General features: G+C 39.1%; 1 protein-coding gene across 1 annotated transcript in view; it reads right to left on the bottom strand.

Annotated features, from left to right (window-relative positions):
• The window catches only part of LOC132988749 (homeobox protein PKNOX2-like), a 142,728-nt gene that overhangs the window by 15,929 nt on the left and 111,248 nt on the right, over positions 1 to 15,551 (bottom strand). The window contains exons 9-12 of the mRNA XM_061056321.1: positions 12,597 to 12,716; positions 12,360 to 12,436; positions 8,907 to 9,085; positions 4,478 to 4,752 (exon numbers count right to left, since the gene is read on the bottom strand). Coding sequence (XP_060912304.1) covers positions 4,478 to 4,752; positions 8,907 to 9,085; positions 12,360 to 12,436; positions 12,597 to 12,716 — 651 coding nt within the window. The remainder of the gene's footprint in view (positions 1 to 4,477; positions 4,753 to 8,906; positions 9,086 to 12,359; positions 12,437 to 12,596; positions 12,717 to 15,551) is intronic.

The raw sequence follows: 15,551 nt of genomic DNA, 5'->3' as shown, positions 1-15,551 counted from the left end.
TACCAACTCTGTAATCTGGAAACACAATGAGACAGAGCCAGAGAGGGTTTGTAAATGTCATCACATACGTCTTTCTCTATTGTAATCCTGGCTTTCAGATGTGTTTCCGGGGAACAACACTCGCTGTTAATTTTGCGCGTGGTTTTGTTCTTCTTGTTCAGCGATTCACTACTTGAAATAGTCTCATGAATCACACTGCCAACTTGCTGCCTGGAAATATATATATCCACCTGGATGCATGATAAACCCTTTAAATCTACCAGAACCCATAACAGCAATTGTAAATCTACGACATTCAAGCAGGCATTTAAACACCACCTGATGAATAGACAAACATGTAATCACTGATTTAACTAATAAATGTCAATAACAGTCCCCCCACGATTGTCTGTGTTGCTGTTAAGCCTGATGTTGGTTGTGTTTTTTGTCCAATGTGATCTTTGTTTTTATTGCTGCAGAACAGGAACCTGCTGTAAACCAGTTTTAACTTTTACAAAGTTACATTTAATCTTTTCCAGTATAATTACATGTAAAATGAAATTAATTCATGTAATTCTTCGTGGAATATATTATGAGTAAAGGTCAACCAACCTGTGATCAATTGGTGGTCAGCCCTTCTCTCTCTTTTTGCCTCATTTCCTGTTTCTCAGCTGTTCTATAAACGAGGCTTAAGGCCAAAAATTAATCTTAAGGGGTCTCATGTTAATTTCTCTATGTTCAAAATTAAAAATTCTTGAAATAAACAATTACTTTCTCACTAGCAATTATTGGCTGCGGCTCAGTCGGTAGAGTCGGTCATCTCTCAACCGGAAGGTAAGGGGTTCGATCCCACATGTGCGATGTGTCCTCTGGTGTGACACTCTTCTCCGCTGCTTCATCGGCGGAGTTTGAATGTATCATCCAGGTCTACCCTCCCTCCCGCCCGATACACTCACCCTGCCAAATGAAAGGCGTCTGATCCAACCTCTACAACAAGGTCCTAAGTCTCTGACTAGACTCTTCTCCTCTGTCGCTCCCAGGTGGTGAACGAACTACCAAACTCCATTCGATCTGCAGAATCCCTTTGCACCTTTAAGAAAAAGCTAAAGACCCAGCTCTTTATGAACACCTACAACCTTAATGATATTATTGATGATGGTGATGATTTTCTTTGATAATGATGATTTTGGGATGGTTTTGATGCTGATTAGAACTCTCAAGAACAGCTGTTGATGTAGTGCTTTGCCTGTCAGCACCTGTGTGTTCGATCAAACATAAAGCTTTTTTGTTCGCACTTACTGACATTGTTTCCTCCGTTCTGATGAACATCACTTTGGATAAAAGCTTCTGCTAAAGGAATTGTAGAATTGTAGAATGAATGGATTAGTTACTTACAATCTTGTTAAAATCTTGTTACAGATACCAGGAAAGCTTTTTTCAGAAGAGAGAAATATCTACAACTAAGTTTCAATATACTGAAGAATGCCATTTGACATTTGATATCACAACAAAAGCATTCTTTAGTACATTGAAACTTAGTTGTAGATATTTCTCTCTTCTGAAAAAAGCTTTCCTGATATCTGTAACAAGATTTTAAAAATCTGTTAATAACTTTTGTCGAAATGAACTCTAAAAGTCAGCCCTGCTCATTAAATGTCACATTTTACCAAACCAGATATGTTCAAGTTGAAACATGTGCAGAACTTCACAAAGTCAGTACCTTTACATGTTTAATTATTAAAATTGTTCTATTGAAACACAATAGATTATGACAACAAAGTGTACAAATGAAATAGAAATATTTCCTATGTTTGTCACTTTCTCTGGAAGATCCATTAAAAAAAAAGAAGTCAAGAAAAAATGATTAATGAGCAACAAACTTCACAATGAACAATCAGAACATTCAATGTAACATGTTTTTCTTCTTTTCCCAGACATCTTCACATTAGAAACGAGCGACTCCGTGTCTGTGATTTAGTACAAAACAGAGCTGAAATTGTTTCACAGTTTCTTCCAGAATCCTTCACATTGAATTGAAAGAGATATTATTCCATTTTTTTTCTCCCTTTTTCTCTCGTCATTTTTCCTCCAAAATCTTCTTCTCTGAAACAGTCTGACAGTAATTGACATTTTCTTTGTCACGTCTGGATTCCAAAGTGTTGTTCCGCTTCAAGGCTGAGAGTTGGGTGAGACGGTTTGAAGAAGCGTCTTGCAGTTCTTGCCATGCTCGCATTTCATGACAAATTCACCCGTGTTCACAAAATACAAAAGCCTCATTCAGAAGGTTTGCAAAAACTGTGAAGTAAACGCAGAAGCAGCCGAACATTGTCAGGTTTAGCTACAACTGTCTGAGACCACACAAACAAAACTGAATAAATATGCAAACCTTCAACACCAGAATGCAAACATAAAATCCAATACACAAACTACGTGTGCAGTCAGAGTTCACTGGTTTACTACAGGATTTTTTTAAGGTTTTTTTTTGCTCATGGGATTTGAAAAAGAAGTAAACTTAGATTGTTTTTCAAAGTCATGCTCGAAAAAAGGTTTAGCGGAGCAGTCAGTCGGGCGATTCTCTCACATTGAAGAGTCATGCTGAATGAAAGTGTTGTTCAACCTGAGAACCTGTGAGTCATTTTTAAAAAAAGGCGAGAATGACGTCTCAGCACGCTGCGACTTATTCAGTCACCTATGCAAATATTTAGACAGCATAACACCTTTTTTTCTTTATCCGCCTCTAAGTCTTTTTTAAGGAAGCAAAATGACACATTAAATTGTGAAGTTTAAGTGTGTGTTCAGTCATATGAAAGTAACGGTTAAAAAAAAAAACCTGCAGCCCTTTTTGTAACCCATTTCATTGTGCCAAATATTTGTACTGATTACATTCAAATAAGTTTTTCTAAGACACTTTTCACTCCAAATTATTCAGTTATAGCAGCTTGGTCAGCAGCCCTACGCTTCAAAATATGAGGGTCAAGATATCCAGGGATCTGCTGTCAAGTGAGCGATGATAGCTTAGCAACGTCTGAATTCAAGGTCCAATATGTAAGATATATACTGAAATAATTCATAAAGTGACCTTACTATATGATCAGACATGAAGGAAACATGCTCTGTTGAAGTGTCCTCCTTCTAAGTTTTGATTCCGGTGCCGAATTGTATGCGTTTGTCTTGACCGGAGATGGTAGGTGGTTTTATGGCACCCCCACACAGCCGTTTTGGACACCCCTCGGTTTGCAAGGCAAACGGCAAAACAAGAGGTGTTGCAGCGATGGAAGCATACAAGCGAACTGGTTCAGATAGAGGTGATTTTATACCCCACCTAAAAAGCATTTTTCTAATAAGCTCCACCAGCAGAGACGTGGTAAAACTAGGATTAATATTGGAGATGCTTTTGAAAAATGGAGAGAGGTTAGAACACAGAAAGGTTTACAGATCCATGCAGAGCTGGCTAAACACTGAAGCTTCAGTGTCCAGACATGGAGACCTGCTTGCACATCGACTCTACAGAGAGAGGGAAGGGGGGAGACAGCTCTCTCTGATGTTTTGAAATCGGATTGCAGTACCACTTTTGAATGCTAAGTGTCAGAGTTAGACCTCCTTTAACTTTAAAAAAGGTCAGTTAGGTTCCATCCTGTCAGCTCCAACATATGAAGTGATGCAGTCTTGCCTTTATTCCGCCTAAATCACTGAAGAGAGGTGCAGGAGGAGTGTAATAAAAACTTTTAAAGATGAGTCGATATTGACAGTTGGTTTAATATGGAACAGGAACTCTAGTCTTCGAGATGAGTTCCTTTTTTTTTTTTTTTTTGTCATTCAAGGCCCGCACCTGCCTTCACCTGAACTTAAAATTGAAAAACTAGAGGATAAATTCAGGAAATTACAGAACAAAAAAACCTAAAGTGTCATATTTTGAAGCCTTGGACCCTTGACTGAGCTGCTGTTTTGGACGAGTTGAAAGTCTGTCACATTTAGTCAAAGCTTCTCACTGTGCAAACATTATTGATCCATGTGAAACTACTGACTCCTCGATGTCTTTCTGAAGACATTATTGTGTTCTTTTTAAATGTAACAGCTCTCTGAACATATTCAGTTTATTTTTATTCTCTGCCTCTGAAATGGGTGAAACCATCTAACAGACAGTACTCTTTCAAACCGTTAATTACCTGTGCCATTTCTTTTCAAAAATACAGAGCGCTAAAGAGTACAAAAAATGTGCTACTATCCAAATATTTGAGGAGCCCACTGCATGAAAACGTACTATATTAGAATGAAACAACACATATTCATCATTAAACTAATATTTGTCCTTTATAACCATGATCAAGGTGGTCGTTGTGTCTGATCGGTCTCCGTGGTGGCTCTGTGGAAGAGTCTCTGATGGAGACAAAAACAAGTGTATGCCCTTTAAAGCTCTGCACAGTCACTCAGCATCAGAGTTTGAGCGAGGCTGTGTTCAGGGCACAGCTGAGGTTACATTTTGTAACATTTTGTCCTACTCCAGCTCCTCTCTGTGCTCCATGCTCAGCTCTCTCCTCACTCCTCCTCCTCCCACGCTGGACATTTGTCTCTCCCTGTTGTTGTCCTCTTCCCCGTCCTCCTCCTCCTCCTCTTCCTCCTCCATTCCTTCTTCCTCTTCCTCCTCCTCCTCCTCTTCCTCCTCCTCCTCCTCGGTGCCGTCCATGGAGTCGTCGGCTCCCAGCATGGCTTGCTGCATGGCCAGCGTGGCTGAGTCCGATGACAGCGAGTGGAGGGAGTCCATACTCAGAGGGTCTGAGGGGAGACACCAAAACAGGAAGTGTGATTATTAAGTTTTAGATATTCACACTGATTTCTACTTCAATCTGTGTACATAGAGTCAGCACATCAACATTTATTCTATACATAAATTAGCTGTATAAATAGATGAAATAACTTCTGTCATGGAGCTGACAGTCTCCAATGCCAGACTGAAACTTGAACAAATAATGATACTTAAACTGAGAGGAAGGTGTATATTCTTTTTAGAGTTTATGTTGCCATTTGTACAATGATAAATTTGCACTTTGAAGCATTGTTTAGTTCAGATTTTTTTTTTTTAAAGAAAAAAGGATTATGTATTCGGCTAAGAGAGCGTAATGGAACCCTGTTTTTTTTTTAGGTTAAAAAAAAAGGTCAGCACTCTCAATTTAGTATTAAAAGTTTCATGATGAAGACAACAGTGGCTGAGGAAAACAAACGAGTTTCAGCCAAAGGATTTTGTCTTCTAAACCAGGTCGCCAATATGTACACAAATGGTTGACTTTAGGGCCAAATCATACAGAGATGCGTTGCTATAAAAGCGTCGCCAGCAAAACTAATGTTTTCCTATGGCACAACACGCTTGCCGGCCTGAGGGACGTGTTTTTTTTTCTTGTGGTCTTTGGGTGTGCGTAAAAGTTTTTCAACTTTTTAGTTCAAGAAGTCGGGGTAGCTGCCTCAAGAAGGAGGATTTACTGTCACTTTTTAACACATTTATCCTCCTCCTCACTTACCAGCTAGGCAACAGCAAGAGCTCTACGTTGCTTGAATACATTTTTACCACATGTTTTATTTGATTGCCCATGTTTGCACGCAGCCAAAGGCAAGACAACTGCCCTCCCATCTGTTTTTTTTTCTCCCAGATGCGTTCAGGCTCAGGAGCCGCATGCCCAGGGCGACCTCACACAGGTTTCTGTGTGATGCCATTGGTGTTCTTTTTGACTTGATTGAGTTTTTGAGTCAAACCTCACTGTTTGTTTCTGTTGTTCGAAACCTTTGAGTGTGATTGGGTTAACTTTGATCCATAAATATCAGGATCATCCTGATCAGAGCAGAGAGCTGGATTCAGATTTACTACAGGGACAAAAAATTAAGAAAACTAGGAAATTGCTCAAACAATGCAACTTTTGTTTTTTTACATAAAACATTTTAAGACATTTCTTTTCATTCTAATTTGCTGTTTTGCTGCAGTGACAAAGGTTAGAGGTACACATTACAGTTGTATATTGTCTCCATAACATGTTGCATCCAAATATAATCAGTATCAAAAATGTAATCTTAAATTGAATGCAGCAGTAACATTTTTCAGTTTATGTGGATTTTGGCGCCCCTATTGGACTAAGTATGTAGTATCAATTGTCTTTTATCTGGTTTAAGTGATCCTTAAAAGTCTGTATCTAGATCAGCTTGATCCTATCCAGGTTTTTTTTTCTTGACAACAGTGATAAAAGTGAGCTGGACTACATAGCCATTGTTCAAAAAAAGAAAGTGGATTAACAGGATCTAAATCAATCTTATCCAGAGTAAACCTTTTGAACAATTGGGACCAGGTGAGCAGTGATTGACTCCACCAGAGTCAAGGGCCCTTTCCAAATAGCCACAGTTCAGTATGCAGTACTTACTATTCAGTATGGAGTTTCAGTATACTGAACTTTCGTGGTCATTCAGTATGCATTTTTTGGGTCCACCTCAGTATACTGAACATTTCAGTATGGATACTAACTTCCGGGTTTCATGCAGTATGGATCGGATGTGTGCTTTCAGGAAATGAATTGTATTTTACCACCCACAATGCTGTGCGAAATTAAACGTAAATCGTCACTTCACGTGCACCTCCAAATCAAACCAAACGAGCATGGATTAATTTAATCATTTATTAATCTAGAGTTAAAGTCCTGACTGAAATCACAACTTTAAATTAACAACAGAAAATATAACATCTGCATTATTATAAAACCTTTCCCCCCTCTATTTAAATAATGATTTCACTATTTAAAAACGTCTTTATTGGTTTATTTTATTTTATATTCTGTATATTACTGTCTTTCATTTCTACTTTTCTTTATGTACTGTATGTTATTTAGTTATTTAATCTGTGTGATATTGTTTTTTGTTTACCTGACTGTATATGCACATTACCCTTCTTGAATAAAGCTAAAAAAAACGGGTGGATGCGGCCGGTTCGGGTAACGTAAATGACGTCACTTCCATACTGAATGAATCAGAAGAAGTAAGAACAAATATCTGCCTACTGTGTGTGCCTACTGAATAGTAGGTACTAACAGTATACAGCACAGATATTAGGTACTGCCTACTGAACGTTTGAGTAGGTACTTGGTAATTCGGATACAGCCAAGGTGGCGTTAATTAGAGAGCTCCTCCCTGATTGGTCAACGGCAGCATGTCACGGTGTATAAAAGGTGTGTGAATACAGCACATTGGTTGGTCTGTATTTGTCAGACCCAGGGTGGCTGTAAAGAGAGACAGAGTTTGTATTTGCTTTGATCAATTTTCCCAGTTGTTGTCTACAGAGGACTGATGGTAACATACCTAATAAATAACTGGGTGTATCTCTCTAATTTGAGCAGCAAAAATCCAGCATGCTTGCCCACTTCCTACAAATACAACAGCCACATTGTCTTTTAACATTGGTTTGGATGTATTAACATGTCTTTATCTTGGACAAGTGACCATTATAAGTTTTTGTCAATCTCAGGTAGCCTCACCTTACAGCATATATACCCATCTTGATCATCTACTTAACTCTAAATTGGACGAAAATTTACCAAATTGAAGACTATTTGAATCTTGTAATTGAGACCATAAAAGCATTAGGAAAATGTTCACTGAGGTATCTGTGTATGTTCTCAGTCATCAGGGTCATGGTAAAATGGAAGCTTGAGTTTGCTAAATCATTGAAAAAGTAGGCTCATTTTGTCGCCTCCAACACAGACTCCTTTATAAAACCAGAGTAGTTGCCCTGTGCTGACCATTAGGAAGCAGTTTTAAGGCACTTGGCATGCTCTCTCTTATTAAACTAAAGGCTCAGTCTGCTGCTGAAGTCTTGGTTCTGACCTAAATACAAAACAAACAACTACGACCTTAAACCGGCCTTCAATGGAAAACATTGTTTCTTAGGGCGCACTCACACTAGGCCCAGCTGCCCATACCGTGCAGACACTCGCATAACATTTCAGGATCTCTCGACAAATGGAAGGCTGGGATCGTTTATACATCATGTCCACAGTGTGTAGGCCTACCCGTGCTTCTGCTTTTACTCGTGCAGGAGCAACAATACCATGCTGAAGCACACCTCTTCCAACTGTATCAGGACCAACCAAGTTAGTATATCTTGTTTGAGCAGGGAAATGAGCACACACACTAGTTAAACAAACTGGACTTTGGGGGTCAAACATGCTTGGGCACGGTACACCTAAATTGCCTAGTGTTATTTCCCCCCTAATCTAAAAGAGAGTGGGACTCCACATGTTCTACATACTTTATAAACTCAAATCTAACTATGTGGGAAGATGTTGATTTGGTTTTAAGACTGTGACACACTTTGTTTCTTACATCATTTCACATTAAAGTCTTGCACTGACAGGCAGATGAAGCCGTATGAAGATTGCTGGCTCTTTCTCTCTACTTCTAACTATGCAAACAGTGACATCTGGTGGCTATAAGACGTATAGCAGCCTTTCACTAGCAGGACTGTACTGTAGCATCACCTCAGCTCACTGACATTAATCAGCCTGGCTTTTTGCTGCAAATGTGAGCAAAAAAAAGTCTAAGATTCCTGTTCCTTGTATCAGATTTTCATAATTGGTATCAGGTGGAAAGGTTCCCCTCCGAGGGATTCTTCTTCTATGGTGTACATGTCCATACGTAATTCTCTTCTGTCTTTGTTTCCCACTTTATTGTAGAGTTTCGCTTTAAGACTGTCAAGCTATGGAAGTAATGTATGTTTTTCAAAGCACAGTAATGTTTGAAGCTTCTGTGTCAACAGGAGAAAACTTCTGAGCTCTGGTATCATCCTCCCACCTCATTAAGAGCCAACAGTGGCAGCTAGTAGTCATTATAAAGGCACAGAAGATAACAATGTACTTTTTGTGGGATACTTTGATCAATGAAATGAAGTGTTGGCGTACTGTCAGAGTTGTTTCCTGATTGAGATCTGTGCGTCTGCAGGACTCCGGCTACGATGGAGTCGGGCCAGAAGCGCTGAGTCGGGCGGTGCTGGGACTTCATCTTCTTGGCTTTAGGAGCCGGGTCTGGATTACTGGCATCCAGCATGGGCTGAAGGATACGCCGACGGGCGTTAATGAACCTACGGGGTGCAGACAAGGGCAGGAGGTGAGGGGGGATTATTACAGATACACCCTTCATTTTAGTACAGCAAAACATTTTAACATTTAAAGATATATTAGAGCTGTATAGAAAGATATAATATTGAGCAAAAATGAAACAACAACAGAGGTTAATAAGGAAAGAGTGCATCCACCACAGCCTCTGACTCTGTTCTGGATCAATATAAAGGTATGTTTCAGTTCTCCATATGTGAATCAGTCATTTGAAATACATGTCCCCCAACTTTAACTTTCCTCATTTTAAAACAGTTTTTTAATACCAAATGGTCTTTTCTATGAATACACATAGTGCTAGCTAAGAGAAGTCTAGAAAAACTGTCATATAAAAGATCTGGGGCCGTAGTCACAAAGCCTCCTAAGTACTAAGAGTTGCTCCTAGTGACAAAATTCATGAAAATTCTTATTTTCTAAGAATTTTCCATCAAAGTTAGGACTAGATCCTTGTAAATATAAAAGTTATTCACAAAGTGAGCTCATAAGGTGACAAACTGTTGGGAGAAGTGAGGAGGACTTTTAACAGGATGAAGAGTTTCTCAAGCTGAGGAGAAAACGAGAAATGTTCTCCAAACACTACATGAAGACATTTTTTTACTCATAGTTGTGCAGAAAAAAATGATTTGTGCAGACATTTCAATCTATCTCTGACTTTCTTCAGTACAAAGTGAGACATGGGCTGTATCCGAATTGCCAAGTACCTACTCAAACGTTCAGTACGCAGTAGGCAGTACCTAATATCTGTGCTGTATACTGTTAGTACCTACTATTCAGTAGGCACACACAGTAGGCAGATATTTGTTCTTACTTCTTCTGATTCATTCAGTATGGAAGTGATGTCATTTACGTTTCCAGAACCGGCCGCATTCACCCGTTTTTTTTTAGCTTTATTCAAGCAGAGTAATGCGCATATACAGTCAGGTAAACAAAAAACAATATCACACGCAAAAACAATATCACGCAGATTAAATAACTAAATAACATACAGTAGGCTACATAAAGAAAAGTAGAAATGAAAGACAGTAATATACAGAATATAAAATAAAATAAACCAATAAAGACATTTTTAAATAGTGAAATCATTATTTAAATAGAGGGGGGAAAGGTTTTATAATAATGCAGACATTTGTTATATTTTCTGTAGTTAATTAAAAGTTGTGATTTCAGTCAGGACTTTAACTCTAGATTAATAAATGATTAAATTAATCCATGCTCGTTTGGTTTGATTTGGAGGCAGACGTGAAGTGACGATTTACGTTTAATTTCGCACAGCATTGTGGGTGGTAAAATACAATTCATCTCCTGAAAGCACACATCCGATCCATACTGCATGAAACCCGGAAGTTAGTATCCATACTGAAATGTTCAGTATACTGAGGTGGACCCAAAAAATGCATACTGAATGACCACGAAAGTTCAGTATACTGAAACTCCATACTGAATAGTAAGTACTGCATACTGAACTGTGACAATTCGGAAAGGGCCATGCATGTTGAGTTTGTCTTCGTGTGGTTACCTCCACAGGTGCATCCAATCACTAATTAAGGCTCTTCACATGCTGATGTAACGATCAGCATGTGAAGAAGCTGCTGCACAAGTTGGAATGTGATTTCAAACATTTTGTAGGCTCTATACTTATAAAGTACATCTTACAAATTTTCACCCATATTCTAATTCCATAATGTTCATAATTACAAAATGTCTGACTAGATTCTATGTTTGACTTTTTTTCTCAATTTTTTGGGGATTAACCAATCACAGGTTCTGGAAAAAAAAAAAGAAGTGTCATACCTAGCAACGGCGTCGACAATGCCTCCTCACTAAGATAAAACTTTGTCCCTTCCTTGCTCAGAGTTGCTCTGATAATGTTCCTAAATCACTCCTAGGCTAAAAGTCCTCGCAAGGATTTTTTTAAGCTAAGTAAGAAACCCTCTGAGAGGATTCTCAGAATGTTTGTGAATACGGGCCAAGGAATACATGACATTCAATTCTACCACCAACTTTTTAAAATGTCTCAGAAAAGATGATGAGATGAGTTTTAAATGATGTTCACTTGTAAATAAAGGTAAAACCAAGAGTTCTCCTACAGTGATGGACTTGAGAAGCCATGGAGGCAGCTTTTCAACCAATAGTATAATAATATATAATATAATGTCAGCCTTACATCAATTATCATTAATATAAATATTAAAGTGAATCTTAGAGCTGCTCAACTTCAACCTCTATACTTAACATACTTTGCTGTTACTTTAACAATTATTACTGACATTGTATCTATAAATAGATGTCATTCACTGTTGTTGCTGCTCTGTTTGTCCCTTCCTTCTTCCTGCATCTAAAGGTTTCTGCCTCTTAAAAATACATTTTTTTTCTTGCCACTGTAACTTTACTAAATGTTGCTGCTGTGCTCATGATCATGATTAATGTTGGAACTCTTTTGTAACATAATACAACAAAGACTTAGGTCAAGTGTCTTGAGAGAAAATTTGTTATGAATTGGCGCTATAAAAATAAAGATTGATTGATTGATGAACAAACAATGGATTTGGCATCATATCTCCTGAACAAAAATAGAAAAGAGGATGTTCAGCTCTTTCCTTACTGTCTTATGGCTTACAAATGATGTCAAAAGGAATGAAAGAATTGGAGAACCTATTGGTGAGACTTTGAATGTCATAGGTGTTTCATGCATGTGTAGATTTTCAAACGCATAATCCTTCTGTTCTGTAATCCTGAAAATGAAGTAAATTAAAAGGGTTGAATAAGTTTAATATGACAGAAGCCAATTTGCTAAAAAAAGGAATGTGCCAAACACAAATTGTTAGTTAAAAACTTCTGATACAAAATTATATACATCGGTTTGACTGTAACATGCCAGCAATGGCTGCCACATAGTGTTTCTTGTGATGGCTCCATTTCTGATGATATTATAGACCTCAAAATGTTAGGTGGACCAAGATTAATAAGTTTATTTAAAAAGAGGTACATTAAAATATCACATTAAAAGATTGAACAAAAATAAATCAGCCTTCATTTCCTAAGTGGTACATCAAAAGAAAGAGACATTTAGTCTCCTTTGTTGTACTTGCTAAATATGGCCAGGAGATGGCAGCACAATGCTGATAATATGCACAGAAGCGCTGGCAATTTCAAGTTTGTTTTAAGCAAAGCCTTCAGTCCTATTCTCACAACAGGAATGTAAAGTGATGTCTTTCTGAACACATGAGGACAGCAGCTTACCAGTTGTTCACTTGCAGGAGGGTGAGATTAGTTTGTGCAGCAATCTGTCGTTTCTCGTCTTCTGTGGGGTATGGGTGCTGGAAGGGGACAAAATGAATGTTGACTTCCCAATGTGAAAGCATACATGTGAGTTTTCAAATATTATCTCCCTTAGGAAGCTAAATAAAGGTCCCTCTGAGTCGAATGTAGACCCTACACATGCACCCTACATGCATTAGACCACCTTCTCTGCCTCACCATGAGATGCTGGAAGAGCCAGGAGCGCATGATGTTGGTGGCGTGTTTGGGCAGGACCCCTCTCTTGTTCTTGGACTTCTTGTCTTCGCTGTCCAGCAGGGATGCCAGGTCCACATTGACCTTTAAAAACACACACACCAGGAAGAGAAGAGAAGAGAAGAGAAACAGGGATGAATGAAAAAAAGAGGAATCAAATGAGTGGATGGCTTTGTTATGGTTGCCACGGAAACAAAAGGAGAATACCAATTACCTGTCTTTTTTTCAGTGGCAAGGGCAGAAACACCTCCTCAAGTGTCACCATGGTAACTGAATTTGAGTAATGATACTTAAAACATAATAAAAGCTGAACACTTGACTGTGCGGGCCACCAGGACGGTCAGAGTCTGTTTGGAGCTCAGACGAGTCTTCAGTCAGAAGTTACGGCTGTCACAGTTTAGGACCGTTTGTCGAGCAGCATGTGTAAAGTGTGACAGTGTTTGTGTGTTTGTGTTGACCTGAGCCTGTCTTTGTGTTCTCTCTCAGAAATCATTATTTACACGTTATTGTTTGGAGTGTGTGAGCGCTGAAGGACGAGATGCTCCCAGACTATTGACAGCTCTGACAGCCTGTGGTGGACATATGGATCTGTGTGTGTGTGGTGTGTGTGTGTGTGTGACAGACAAAGTATTTAGTCTGGTTGCAATACTTGTGAGGACCAAATCTAGAAAGTCCATTAGTGTCTGTAGAGTTTTTGTGGTTTTTATGGGAGGTTCTGGTCAGGATATGGTTACAATGAGGTTTGATTAGTTCTAAGAAAGCGGCAACCTTCGGTGTTGAAAAATGAAGCCAAAGCGAAAGTGCAAAAACCTGCAGTTCCTAAAGTGTCCACTTGAGGCTGGCCGCAGAAGCCTCCTTTTTTTCAGTAGAAACATACATATTTGCAGCCTGGTTCAGAAAACAAAATGAGTCTGACATGCTCATGTCTTTATCAGCACACACTGTACAGTAGCTGGGAATCTTTACTTTGTTGATTTTATGAAAGATAAGAGTTATTCATAATTAATCTGATCTGACTGAGTGTAATCATTTGTTGTGAGACTTAAGAACGGCCTCAGCTCCAGCTATTTGTCTGGTGTTGGTGTTGAGACAGTATTTCCTGCATGGCAACCCCCACCAATGGGTGACATCACTTGGGCTTCAATCACTACTATTTACATGAAATATGATCTTAATATGCTTATGCTTACTTCTACACTTAGCAAAGTATGCTACTAATTAGCATGCTAATAAACAACTAGTTAATAGTGAATATTGAGAATATATCTTAATTTAATGCGTCACATCACACAATATAATTTACTGCCCAGTGCCTACAGTACAGGGACAACAGATGGGAATTAGCTAGTTAGCTAAATCTGGTACAAAGCATCTCTTTACTGCACTGAGAATGTCTTAGACATACAGGCGATTTAGGTTTTCATAAATGTTTGTTTGAATGAGATTTGAGACACTTTTACTTCTGAAGTACTTTAAATATGAGAATACTAATGAACATCTCATGCTCATAAGCATGCAGGACAAACTGCATGTATAAATAAATACAAAATGCAAGTCTTGTAAAGAATATCAAATTGAATGATTTCACACAGAGTGTGGTGGTAGAAAGAATCTGAGCGATCTTGGAGATGAATAACAGACAAACCCTCCCCTTAATGTCCATAAATACACATCCACACACGCCCAGATCCCCTACACACACACAACCAAACTCATTAGATTTGCAGCTGGGTGTCACGTGGGTGACCCTCCTCTCATCCCCCCACCCCCAGCCCTGGGAGTGTGCGTGTGTGTGTGCATGTGGGAGTGTGTGTGTTCTGAGGGAAAGCTAGGTTGAATTAATTGGCGACAGCGAGCTTGAGAGTGTGATTACTCGGGGCTTGTCGGCAAAGTAGCGGCGGGGCTGCGTTCAATTCCCCGCACACATGTAGCTGTCCTCCTCAGCTGGGTCGTGGTTATTCACAGAGGTCTCCTCTGACTGTCAAGCACAGATTTACCTGTGTGAGCCTGAGACGCTCTTCAGGACAATAGTACTGCAAACGGAGGACTGTTTGAACCAGCATGCTCCCGGATTTGTTTTGTTTTTTAAGTGTCTGAAAAATGGGCTGTGGCTTTGACATTAAATCAATACAGTAATCTGAATCTTTTACAGTAAAATATTTTATTACATCATAGATTCTGGTGGCTGCTAGGGCTGGGAATCTTTTGGTGTCTCACAATTTGATTCGATATTGATTCTTGGGGCCAGGAATTGATTCAGAATCTATTTTCAATTCAAAACAATTCTGGATTCATGATTCTTGATTCAAAGTCTAATTTTGAGTTAGTACTTCAGGATCTACTCCAGTCATCTGTGAGACTGGCTGAATTTCTTGCTGCTGCATTTGGCATTCTACTGAGTTAAAGAACTAGCCTTAGCACTTAGCACTTCGCAGGGAGTGACTGATTAGCCAAAAAAAATTGAAGATATGAATCTATTTTAAATCTCACAAGATAAGAATCTCGATTTTAACATAAATCGATGCAATATTATCTCACTGTAGGAAGGTTCCTGGTTCAAAACCCCTGGATGGACAGGGACCCTCTATGTGGAGTTTACATGTAGTCCTGTGCATACATGGGTTCTCTCTCTCTGTAGTCCGGCTCCCTCCCACAGTTGACAGATGGGTATATGAAGTGGTATAGATAATGGATGGAAGGATAGTTAGATTCAAAATTTTTCCACTTTTGTTACATTCTGTAAGACAGGTATGAGGGCCATTCAGCTCGTCAACTACCCAATACTTAAGCAGTTAGGGGCAGGGTTGGTAATTCGAAATCAAAAACTAGCATGATTTTGAAAGTAGCATTCCCTCAGTGCTCCGTCTACACCCACCCCCTCCCCTCTGTGCTCCCTCAAAAGCCACGCCCCTCACTTTT

The sequence above is a fragment of the Labrus mixtus genome, chromosome 14 (genome assembly GCF_963584025.1).
Source record: "Labrus mixtus chromosome 14, fLabMix1.1, whole genome shotgun sequence".
Classification (NCBI taxonomy): domain Eukaryota; kingdom Metazoa; phylum Chordata; class Actinopteri; order Labriformes; family Labridae; genus Labrus; species Labrus mixtus.
The sequence above is the reverse complement of the archived record's forward strand: the minus strand, read 5'-3'. Positions and strand labels throughout refer to the sequence as shown.